The sequence below is a fragment of the Aethalodelphis obliquidens genome, unplaced genomic scaffold, assembly GCF_003676395.1.
Source record: "Aethalodelphis obliquidens isolate GAN/ISIS:26980383/991018 unplaced genomic scaffold, ASM367639v1 scaffold40, whole genome shotgun sequence".
NCBI classification, from domain to species: Eukaryota; Metazoa; Chordata; class Mammalia; order Artiodactyla; family Delphinidae; genus Aethalodelphis; species Aethalodelphis obliquidens.
In genome coordinates, this window is record NW_020837984.1 from 6,691,378 (window position 1) to 6,704,725 (window position 13,348).

Genomic DNA, 13,348 nt, shown 5'->3' on the forward strand with positions numbered 1-13,348 from the left:
CCCCTTTCCCTCTGATAACAACCAATCTGTTCTCTGTATCTGTGAGTTTGGAGGGGTTTTTAAAAAATATTTATTTATTATTTTTAGCTGTGTCGGGTCTTTTTGTTGCAGCATGCAGGATCTTTCATTGTGGCACACAGGATCTTTCGTTGTGGTGTGCTGGCTTCTCTCTAGTTGTGACGCATGGGCTTCAGAGCACGTGGGCTCAGTAGTTGTGGCACGTGGGTTCTCTAGTTGTGGCGTGCAGGCTTAGTTGCCCCGCAGTATGTGGGATCTTAGTTCCCTGACCAGGGATCGAACCCATGTCCCCTGCATTTGAAGGCAGATTCTCAACAGCTGGACCATGAGGGAAGTCCCCTGTGAGTTTGTTTTTGTTTTGCTTTATTTGTTCATTTGTTTTTTTAAGTTCCACATATGAATGAAATCATACAGTTTTGTCTTTCTCTGACTTATTTCACTTAGCATAATATCCTCAAGTTTCATTCACAGTGTTGCAAGTGGCAAGATTTCCTTATTTTCATGGCTGAGTAATATTCCACTGTGTACATATACCACATCTTCTTTATCCATTCATCCTTCAATGAACATCTAGGTTGTTTCCATATCTTGGCTACTGTAAATAATGCTGAATGAACATAGGGGTACATATATCTTTTCAAATTAGTAATTTTGTATTCTTTGGATAAATACCCAGAAGTGGAATAGCTGGATCATATCATAGTTCTAGTCTTAATTTTTTGAGGAATCTCCATACTGTGTTCCAATAGTGGCTGCACCAATTTATATTCTCACTAACGGTGTACAAGAGTTCCCCTTTTTCTACACTCTCTCCAACACCTGCAATTTCTTGTCCCTTTTATAATAACCATTCTAATAGGTGTGATTTTTTTTTTTTTTTTTTTTTTTTTTTGGCGGTACGTGGGCCTCTTACTGTTGTGGCCTCTCCCGTTGCAGAGCACAGGCTCTGGACGCGCAGGCTCAGTGGCCATGGCTCAGCCGCTCCGCAGCATGTGGGATCCTCCCGGACCGGGGCACAAACCCGTGTCCCCTGCATTGGCAGGCGGACTCTCAACCACTGCGCCACCAGGGAAGCCCATGATTCTTTATATAAGAATAAAAGGGCTACCTGTGTTGATACCAACGCAGCTATTTCATTATTTCATTTCCTTTTTTATACTTCATGACCGCATCTAAATAAAATCCATTTTATTTTTCCCCACAAATTAGTTCCCCTCACATTATACCTGTCCAGATACTCACAATAACATTTTAACAACCACCTCAGAGATAAACTGAGATTCCACCAGAGAAAAGAATCAAGAGTTTCAATCACATCAATACTTCAATAGTTACTTATATGAATAACTTTCTTTGTCTTTTTTTTTTTCTGGCTGCACTGCGCGGCCTGTGGAATCTTAGTTTCCTGACCAGGGATTGAACCCGGGTCACGGCAGTGAAACCACCTAGTCATAACCACTGGACCACCAGGGAATTCTCTGAATAGCTTTTAAATGATAATAAAAATAATATATGACTCTTTAATTTGCCATACATATAAATTTTTAAATAAAAATTTATATAATTATATACCCCTTAAATAAAAAACTTGCCCTCTTCCTTCTGCCAGTACCTGCTCTGAGCACTCTTGTCAAGGTTGTAGAGACAGCCATACACCCATCTGATCTCCGACCCACTAACTGTTAAACCCAAAGCTACAAGCAATAAAAAGGAAGTAACACTGTGAAATGACAATCCAATGCTAAACTAAGGCCTTTCACATGAGAGTTTTATAAACGATGAGTGTCCAAATTGGTTGAAAAATATTTATCATATTAAACAAAATCAGATAACTCTGCATAATAAAAATAATGGCAAGGAAAAAGATACCCAGTTTTTCTTAGGAAAAAAAATTCTCAGATACCATTTCCTTGAAAGGTATTTACTCTAGAAAATAGATTCCACTAAAACTGATCCTGTATTAATACTGGTAAGGAAAAACAAAGTTTCGTTTAAAAGGAAAGATTTGTGGGACTTCCTTGATGGTCCAGTGGGTAAGACTCTGTGCTCCCAATGCAGGGGGACTGCGTTCAATCCCTGGTCGCGGAACTAGATCCCGCATGCATGCTGCAACTAAGAGTTCGCATGCCACAACTAAGAAGCCCATGTGCCGCAACGAAGATCCCACGTGCTGCAACTAAGACCCAGTGCACCCAAAATAATAAATAAATATTTTAAAAAATAAAAGGAAAGATTTGTAAAGATAACATCCAATATTTTAAGCAGTACAACCTAATTTTTTTTAAAAAAAGAAGCATGAGCAGCTGTAGCACTACCATTAATCAATACTACTAATTCTTCTTTTTTTTTTAAAGGTAAGAAAGTAGCAGTACTACTTCTAAAGGAAGAGATTTCTGAGAAGTCAATAATGAAGTTGGATTTGTCTGACTTCAGGGTGGCACCAGCTCCCTCTTTTTGGATATTTGGAAGTACACATGACAAAAGGACATGGCTGAAATCCTGACATGCCCACTTCTAATTATTAAGGGAATAACATAATAATTCATCATCACACACACCTATCAATCGTTCTAAGATTAAAGGAAAAACAGAAGTAGCTCCTCACAAAAGTGAATGGAAATTCCTCTATTTTAAAACATCTGCTGTAAAAAGATATTTGATTTAAAACCTCTTCTGTACCTATTCCAATCATCTGGTAACAAAACTTGACCTCAAGTGTGGTGGGAAAGTGCTAAAAAATGTAATTTTAATTTTACTTTCAAAGTTGTAATTTTAGAGAATCACCAAATAAATTGGTGGTTTATCATCATGTTTGTTAAATTATTACTCTTGTTAAAATATTACTCTTGTTAAAATATATATATATATATATATATATACTTTTACCAAGAATCCTTTCCCTAACTTTGAAGATACTATACCATTTGAGTGTAAAGGTCAAAACCTAGACTAAGCCTCTCCTGTAAACACAGATACACAATAACCCACTTCTGATATCTATCTGACCAAATCACAGTGTAGGTAGTAAGTAGGGCACAGCAATAATCAAAAGCATATACTTTGGAGTTGGATACATGAGCGTTTAAATCCTAGCTCTGTTATTTATTAGCAGTGTAACCTTGAGTTTCAATTTCATCATCTGTAAAATAGAAATAATAACACTGCCTACTTCAAGGGGTTGTTATGATTAAATGAGACAGCACAGGCAGCACACTGTCCTACAAATAATAAATGGTGGCAGCTACTGCCCCTTGTTTTTTCCAAGAAAGGGGTTGTATCTCACTGCTCCTAAAACATAAGCACACATTGTGGTGGTGTGGCTGTTTCACATATAAACTATCACTTTATATACATATATTGTATATATAAATTATTATGAATGATTTTTCAAAAATAATAACTTAGTAGTTGAGAATTAGTAAGTCTAAAACATGGTGGTGATCTCAGCAAAAAGGGTAATTGAGATGACTTCTCTATGTAACAAAAGAAATCTGAAATAGAGTCTAATTTAGAAGCTCCCTTTTTCTGAAACTTAGTCCACTAGGCCATGCAGTCCTAAAACTGAATGAAAAAAAGGAAAGTTTGGTAAGGAACTCAACAGTTGGTAAGTAGCAATGTGATAATATGTTGCATTTGATGGGGAAATAGAAAAAGGATTTGCTTCATCTTGTATTTCTATTAACTCTGTTATATAACCATTTCTCACTAAAAATTTTAAAGATGCAAAATGTGACAATTCATGGAATAAGACCATACAAATTAAAACATAAACTTCAAAATTTTAAGGCTGCCTCATGCTCTTAACACACCCTGCTACCTCTCAACCACCCACACTGGTGGATTAGCCATAGCAACCTTTTCTTTCTTGCTGCCTCCTCTGCCTATACTTAGCTGGTTCAGGCCAAGAAAAAAGCAAAGCTAGGAAGTAAACATACGCACCTTCAAGTATTTAAACATATGTCTGAATACTCCGCCAACTGCATTCCTGAATCCAGTATACATTATTGTGATGGTTTTTAGAATTAGCCTTGCTCCTTGTCCTACTTCACCATGGCATCTCATTCGCGGGAATATGATTTGTGCTTCCTTGCTACAAGGCTCAGTGACTTCAGGAAAGGGTTCTTGCTTTATTTGTTGGTCTCCCTGCAACTGTACCCTCTAATAGTGAGTTATTAAACCTATTCAATACCTGCTCTGACTCCCTGACAGCTGGACTGCTGACTGCCCACCCTAAACTAACCAGGACTTGGGTTCTACAAAGACCTTGACTAATCACAGGTCACTCATCCTTTCTTCCTTGGAACACACGTCCCAATTGTAGATGGAATAACAGAATCCTGAACCTGCTCCCATGTCTAGTCCCATGTTCCCCTGATGCAACAGCTCTGCCTAGATTTTATCATTCTTTTGTTCCCTGATCCTTCTCGAGTGTATGGCTTACCAAGTGCAGTAGTTAAGAAAAGGCAATGCCTATAGACCCAAGGTAGTTAAGTAAATAAAACATGCCTAAGTATAAAAGATGGAGAGATGGTGTGAATTTAAAAAAAAAAAAAAAGAGCGTGAATGAGGGAGACAAACCCAAATTCCAATAAATGTGACACATTGGGCAAGCTTTGGTCTTCCCCCCTTCACATGAGATGAGTGAGATGATTAGTGAAGTAATCCCAATCTGTGAGGCTGAAAAAAAATCATCGAAACATACCTTCTTTCCAATTCACAGACACTGGGGATCCGTTAAATTTTCAGAGATTTAAAGGTTGGGAACTCCTGGACTCCATCAGAGATTCTCAGTAGGTTTTAAGGGATTTATACCTGAGATGGTGGCATGGCCAGAGCTCTGACAAATCACAACCATATACATGTCATTTTTCAATGAGGCTAGATGGTCACCAAGGTCTCCTACAGATCTATGATTCTGTGATTCTGATCATGCAGACTTCCATATACTGATGTTGTGCTCACAGAGGTATGCTATTGGGGTCACCTCTCATAAGGAAGATGGGTTTGCTGCATGTCCTCTGAATGGCTTAAAATATTGCAGCCTGTATATGCAAAACATTAGCAAGGTTACATTCCCCAACCCATCCATAAAGAATCTACTGAAAAATCCCTAAGAGGCCGAGACAGTGATTGCTATAATTTTGCATGTTTTTCAGTGCCTCATTCAGCAACCTTGTAAAAATGCTTTGCATGGATAAATGCACCACATAAAGATTGAAGCAAGTCTTAACTAACTAACCTAACCAAAAAATAGGGTTACAAAGTCTGAAAACTCCTTAGTAAGCTCAGAAAGTTTATCGATTGAAGTGAACCTTAAGTTGGTACTAAATGGTGGGTAAGAGAGAACAAAAACTGATTTAAGCAAGGTGTTGTCATACAAAATAAAAATTGAGAAGTCACGGAAAATGAATAAAACGTAGAAAATATGCATGCTAAATTAGAGAGTTGGGTTAATGAATGAAGATAGCCAGCTCAGGCCTACACATACAATATGAAATTGAAAGTGTAGCTCTCTGTACTTGAAGTCAGAGATTTCATCAAATTCTGTACTATGAGCTAATCATAATTAGAAAAAACATTGCCCTTTAGAAAAAGTAAGCACATCAATCAATTACAGAGGGGGAAAATTACTGGAGTGTCCAATTAAGAAAGATCCTAGGTTAATGGCTGGGAGTTTAAGAGGCCTATATAAATACATGCAAAATTCTGAATACATGCATTTTTAGGACAAGGGAGTCATTGCTTTCTTTAGATTCTTAATGAGATGATGGTCCCAAACTGGCTAAGACCGCACCGATTTAAGTAAAAATCCAAAGTCTTTTGAATACCCATTTGTCAGAATTTAAGAAAAGAACAACTTTGTAAATATAAACTGCTACCACAGAAATGGTACTGCTTTTATTTTTGGCTACTTTTCTAGGGCTGTGTATAACTTATAGTACTTAGTGCAAAGCATGGAAATATCACAAAGTTTAACAAATGAGAGAAAAAAGGTTTTGATTTGACAAATAAAACTCAAACTATACCAAGTTGCATATAGAGAAGTAGGTGTTTCATACGACCAAAGTAACATTTAAGGGATAATTAACATTCAAAGTCAATAGTAATTAAGGACCTACTGTAGAGCACAGGGAACTCTGCTCAATACTCTGTAATGACCTATGTGGGAAAAGAATCTAAAAAAGAGTGGATATATGTATAACTGATTCACTTTGCTGCACAGCAGAAACTAACACAACATTGTAAATCAACTATACTCCAATAAAAATTAAAAACAAAACCCAAAAAAGCCAGTAGTAAACAACTTTCCCGCACGCTGCTCCTGAGGTGGGGCCAGTAGGCCAAACTGATAGTACAATATTGCCCCCTACTGAACTGTACTAGTAAAGATAAACCTAGAAGAACAGGACTTTAAAGTGCTTACTTTTAAAAGGACCTACTTGGAATGCTCTTTTCCCATCAATACCAGGTTAGCCTAATATTAGCATAAGTCTGGGTTATTCACTCTATGGTAATTTTAGTGTGGCAGTAATGTAATGTGGTGTAGGAGTTTAGAGGAATCAATCATGAATATAAGGTAACATTTAAAAATTACTATAATAAATATTTTTCTTAAAACTATATAGGATCTTGAAGTTTGTAAAGGCTGAACAAAGTCTCTAGTCTAACCAACTATAGGTTCACAACTTCCTTACATATATATATATATATATATATATATATGTACATCTGCCAAGTAGTTGCCCAGCCTTGGCTTAAACATTCTGGTGACAGAAAACTCACCATTCCTGAAAACAGTCTATCCTGTTTTGGATAATCCTCCTTACAGCTGAAAATTACTCTATCTCTCCAGGAGAAAACCCCTCAAATATTTAAGCAGGGCAAATTTGTCCCACTAAATCATCTATTCTCCAAATTAAATAACCCAAGTTCCTTTGGCAGCAGCTCCTGTGACCAGGGTTCAGATGTCTCCCACATTCTAAATGCACTCATCTAAATGTGTTTGTTTCTATTGTTGCTATAACAAATTCCCACAAATTTAGTGGTTTAAAACACAAATTTATTATCTTACAGTTCTTTAGGTCAGAAGCCTGACACTGGTCTCACTGGGTCGATAGGGCCATATTCTTCTCTGGAGGCTCTAGGCTAGGAGGACCTGTTTCCTTGCTTTTTCTAGCTTTCAGATTCCACTCATTTTCCTGGGCTCAAGGCTCCCTCCCACTATCTTCAAAGTGAGCAACACTGCATCACTCTGACCATTCTTAAGCAATCACCTTTTTCTCTTACCATCACCTCAGCCAGGAAGGGTACTTTTAAGGACTCACATGATTAGGTTGAGCCCACCTAGATAATTAAGGATAATCTCTGTATCTCATCATCCTTAACCTTAATTACTTCCACCAAGTCCCTTTTTTAAAAATGCAAAATAACATATTCACAAGTTTGGGGGACTACTACAAAATGCCTTCCCATTTGTATTTGCTCCTCCTAAAGTAGAACATTCCATCTGACTATGGTACGCTAGGAATGGTCAGCACTGAGTAAAAAAGGATTGTCACCTTCATCTTTTCAGATACTATACTTCTAATATCTGGATGAAAATCCAGAGAACTTATCTAATCACACCCATAATTCTCATTGGGCTACTAACTAAAACTCCTAAGCCATTGCTATAAACACAGCTCTTTTTTTTTTTATTGGAGTATAGTTAATTTACAATGTTGTGTTAGTTTCAGGTGTACAGCAAAGTGAATCAGTTATACATATACATACATCCACTCTTTTTTAGATTCTTTTCCCATATAGGCCATTACAGAGTATTGAGTAGAGTTTCCTATGCTATACAGTAGGTCCTTATTAATTATCTATTTTATATATAGTAGTGTGTATATGTCAATCCCAATCTTCCAATTAAACATAGCTCAAGCCACTCCTGCCTCATCCTTTACTTGGCAGTTGTTTTTCTAAACCCAAGTATAAGAACGTAGGTTTAAGGACTTCCTTAGTGACGCAGTGGTTAAGAATCTGCCTGCCAATGCAGGGTACATGGGTTTGAGCCCTGGTCCAGGAAGATCTCACATGCCGTGGAACAACTAAGCCCGTGAGCCACAACTACTGAGCCCACGCTCTAGAGCCTGCGAGCCACAACTACTGAAGCCTGCATGCCTAAAGCCGTGCTCCACAACAAAAGAAGCCACCGCAATGAGAAGCCCACGCACTGCAACGAAGAGTAGCCCCCGCTCGCCGCAACTAGAGAAAGCCCTCATGCAGCCATGAAGACCCAACGCAGCCAAAAATAAATAAATAAAAACAAGAAGAGTTTATGCAGAATAATTCTATTTTTTAAAACAGCATCTTCTATTTCTAATATGGAATATAAATACTTCATAAGTATTCAAAAGTTAATATTGTTAAAATCATCACATGTGGTAAAAATGGACAATACAAATTTTAACGTAAAAATATAAACTTTGAGATGAAGATTGGTACTAAGATATATAACCACACTTAGAAAATATATTTCTTTTCCTATTTTTGTTACTCAAACACTGAAAGCTTTTGTGAGTCACTTAGCTTTTGGAAGTCTGTTTTTCTCCACCAAAATTGGACCCTGGAGATGACCTATCTGTGAGAAATGCACTGATGATTGACTAGAAAATGACTTTAAGTGTTTATAAACCTCAGTATTATCATTATCACTGCCTTTACTCTTCCATTTGCTCCATTATCTTGTCATCAACAGAGATACTACTTAAAATCACTCTACTCTTTTTCACTTCCCAGCTCTTCTCTATCATTTATCCAGCCTCAACAAGTCTTAAGTCAATCTTTAGCCTTTTAGGGACTAATAAACATATTCACCCAAAGAAAATGATGGTATAAGATGTAAGGTGATGCTTTGGGATTCTTAGGGAAAATATACCTCATACATATAAATAGATGTGTTTACAGCTCATTATAATTTGAGGTTACAGAGGCCATTCTCTCTATACTACATTTAACAGTATTAACAAAGATAGTTTTGTGTTTTCACATCAGTTTCTACACACAGGAACATTACAATAATGACTACTATTATTTTTTTCACTTACCAAAAGAAAAAAGTTAAAATAAATATGAGGCTATTTCTCTCCCTTTTTCCATTGACTAAAAGAGGTGCCGTCTTTTTATATTTTACTCTGGAAAAGAGAAGGCTCATCAAAATTAAAATGATCTTATCCTAGGACCATTATAAAACACATACATCTGCCCCAAAAGATCTCTGAAGTCCTGGTCAAATATCTTTCTCTGACCAACATGCCACTCGATGAATGTTGCTACTGAATTAGGACCTTTTAAAAAGATGGCAGTACTGTGATGAATAAACTAACTTGAACCAATAATTCCTTTTCTCATCCATTCACTCAACATCATTAAGCAACTATAATAATGTAATGCTTTCAGTCATTCAATAAATTCATAAAATGTGAAAATATAATATGGGAAGGAATATTTATACTTTCCTATTTTTTTAGAAATTTCTATTGTGTACTTCACATATAGTTTTACGTATGTAAATGACCTTACCTCTCTTACAGATAGCTGTGGTGGGAAGGAGATTGACAATACCAAGTTGGTGAATTCAAACCCAGAGGCCTCAACCTTTTGGCACACCTAAAAAAGTATTACATAAAAAGTATTTTTTATTACATAAAAAAGTATTATATAAATTCCAAGGAATTGCTCAAATTTTTACACTAATCTTCACAACATGAATTTTTGGTCCAGGAGATGACACTGCAAAACTTCTAAACTTTTACCTTTGAGTAGGAAACTCTCACAAACATCCTGAAATCAAATATTTGCCAACTATGACCCTGAGGACTGATATCACAAGGTGCCAAAAGAGCCAGGACTCACCTGCAGAACAACCTGTTGAATGTCAAAATACTTTTCTATTAAGTCACCTGGTAATTCAGAAAAGATCTTAAACAAAATAAAGCTAAATAGGCACTCCTGATACCTGGAAACAAAAAGCAATCCCACCTTCAATCATGTACCTTCCTCAAGGCTGTAACACTAGTCTTTTCTAGACACTAAAAGGTATGACTAAAGAACTTTTCTCTAACTCCTTAGCTATGTTAAACAGCAAAGGGAAAATTGCTACATTTTTGTTCAGTTGAACAGCACTCATAACTGAAATACATGGATACATATTTCATTAATTTTCAGACATGTTGATAAAAAGGTAATTTGAGAATAGTAGGCTTTTTTAAAAAAAAATTAAGAAAACGTTCTAATGATTCATTTGTGTGAAACAAGTTGAAACGAATGGCATTGTTCCTTTGGATACAAGAATTCTAGGCCTTAGAACTGAAAATCTTTATGAATCGCACATTAATAAAAAAACAGTTTACCTTTTTAATGAACTCTTTTTCACAGAAGTCTTGAAGAATTCCTAGGCATACATTGCATACATTTAAATTTGAGTTCTTGGAAGCAATGCTTCCATCTTCAATAATCGAGATCTTTCCCTCTCCATTTTGACTCAGATTATCCATCCCATCAATCCCATCTTCTAGTTCTTGTAGTCGAATTTTCTTGGGAGGTGGGTTTGGAACTTCTGAAATTAATTCATCTTTTGCAGTTTCCAGAAATTTTTGCAGTTCACTGAGCAACTCCTGGAAAGTTAATTAAAAAAAAAAAAAAGTAATGACCCTTTAACAATGTCCTTAAGGGTAAGATGAAGTGTGAAAATTATGATATATCACAGACTTATACAATGCTGACTTATATCAGTTCTGGAGCAGTTAGTTTTATTAGCCAGCACTGGCTTTCAGGAGAATTTAAAAGAGAATACCTAATTCCTATAATATATGTGTGAATATTTTTTCAAAAGAGTTTCATACATAAGTGAAGCTAAAATCCTAAATCTGAGATGGAAAGGCTCCATTAACAAATTTATTAATTTGGCCTGTAGTTCTGTTGTGAGGGTCATTCACTTGCTAATTTCAGCAAAACAAACAAACAAAAACAAAAAAACCCAACTTCAATTCTAATTATTAGCAAATAGAAATGCAAACTGAATTTCCATCTATGCTAGGTTATTTAATAATCTCACAACCACTAAAACTTCATATGTACAATATTTAATATGAAATATGAAAAATTACATAGATTAGAAGTCTATTAAGTAAAAATAATTTCTAGTCAATTTACTAAACAAAGGCAAACAGATGCTGGCAATGCTGAAATTTGGCATCATAATTACAAACCATTTACAGGCATTAATTGAAAAAAGCCCTCTACTACATTCTGGTTTGCCTAATTTCTGTCACTCTTTGTATTGGAATGTAAAAAGTGGCATTCCTTTCAAACCACTATCATATTTCAGACATTCCACTCATCTAAATACTCAGAGGACTTTTCTTCTGTTTTGTCTAAATTGGGCAGGTTTTATTATTCAGTTGTTGAATAAATATCCTTTTGAAATTCACTCATATTACAATTTACTGACTCTAAAGGGAAAAATCTTTCACTCAAACAAATTTAATTCATTTTATTAAGACATGAGCTCTCCTATTAAATCTTTAACAGAGAAATACATACACATATACACATACAGGCATATTATGGCCCACACAAATATGTTTATTATTACCTAAGACCTATAATGTCAATATAACATCGTACAGATACATGCATGTGTACATATATCACATGAATAGAAAATATCAAAATATATTTACCCAGAAAAGTCCTCAGATATTTTCATATTTATATAAAATGATACAAAAGTTGGCAACACTAAGTGTCTTTCTATAATATATATTTTAAAACTTACAACATATGTATAAAATAATAGATTATAAATGTGTCTGAAAAAAATTGTAAGGCAAGTTACACAAACTCAATCTTATCACTTCATAGTCATTATGCGTATCAAGAAATATAGATGTATATATTAATCATCATAGCATATGTACCATTTCCAGTTTTCAAAGTGTTTTCACATACTTTATTAGATATTGTCCCTTAAAATCCTGTGAGGTGGATGTTATCATCATGCCCATTTACAGAGAAGAAAACTGAAGCTGGAAAGTGGTGAAACTGGGATTCAAATCCATGTCTTCTAGCTCCAAATTCTAGGCTTTGGATTCAGACAGACAGTTCATATCCTAGCTTGCTCACTTAATAGCTGTGTAACTTTGGGCAGGTTGCTTAACCTCTCTGTGCCTCAGTTTCTTCATCTGAAAATAGAGACAATCATAGTATGTACTTACCTAATAGGTTATTGTGAGGATTATATGAGAGCTTGACATATAATAATGCTATATGAATATTGGATATAATTATTTCCAAAATAATAGAAACTAATACATAGGAGAAATGACTGCCATTGCTAACTCCTGGGCAATTTTTTTTAATTATAGGAAGCTGAATGTGTGTGTGTATGTGTGTGTGTGTGTGCATGTGTGTGTGCGTGTGTGTGTGTGGTGTATTCGTACTGTTTATAAGTACATATTTACACATATGTATATAATTACTATCTGCCTCTGAAAAGAACATCACTGTTAGAATAAAATATATTTCACAAAATGTTATATATTTTATATGAAATACTCTATTAAATGTCAAAGCTCTCTGTATATTACCATAAATGTCAAAGACCTCAGTATATTACTTTTGCTATTAATAGTGGTAAGTGATAATAAGCATTTACTTCTAGAGAGTTGCAAACACCTATTTGTAAATACAAGTGGTAATACAGAAAACAGAAAAAGAAAAAAGGCAACCAAACCCACCATGCTTCCACCCCCCCATTACATTTTACTAATATCTGGTGAGATGCACTATTTTGTGATATTCTGTCTAGATATTCTTTAGGAAAGATCTATGCAAACATTAAATGCACCAGTGAATTGCTTCACAAAGATCTCACTACATTAAATGTTAAATATAATCACTTAAGAAGGAACTTACATTTTATATGGTAATGGCAATTCCCAAATTACCATTATCGGTAACTACTTTATTATAGTTTTTAAAAAAATTTAATGAAGAGTTATCAACAGATACTTGCCCTCAAATACACAGGTATTGATTTAAGACCCTTTCTTAACTTAAAAAAAAAAGGAAGGAAGGAAGAGAGAAAGAAAGAGAGAAAGAAAGAAAGAAAATACCCTTACCTTGTAGGGAAGTTTGTATGGTGCATGAAAATCCACACCACAGAATCTGAAGATACATCTTGGACAGGTACCAGTACTGAGCAACAACTGGGCCACATGCTTGTTTTCCACAGTCAGTGGAAACATATTAAATAGCTACAACTAGAAAAAAAGAAAAAGTA

The 13,348-nt window shown here is 35.4% G+C and overlaps 1 protein-coding gene across 8 annotated transcripts in view; it reads right to left on the reverse strand.

Moving 5' to 3' along the window:
• PUS10 (pseudouridine synthase 10) overlaps positions 1-13,348 on the reverse strand; it is a 64,599-nt gene that overhangs the window by 48,249 nt on the left and 3,002 nt on the right. For 7 of the 8 annotated variants that reach the window (XM_027131767.1, XM_027131769.1, XM_027131766.1 and 4 more), the window contains 3 exons: positions 13,188-13,328; positions 10,416-10,679; positions 9,586-9,672 (listed from right to left, as the gene is read on the reverse strand). In XM_027131767.1, coding sequence (XP_026987568.1) covers positions 9,586-9,672; positions 10,416-10,679; positions 13,188-13,313 — 477 coding nt within the window. In that variant the 5' untranslated portion in view covers positions 13,314-13,328. Of the gene's footprint in view, positions 1-9,585; positions 9,673-10,415; positions 10,680-12,015; positions 12,249-13,187; positions 13,329-13,348 lie in introns of those variants that run through there. The other variant, XM_027131772.1, reaches the window with a different exon arrangement.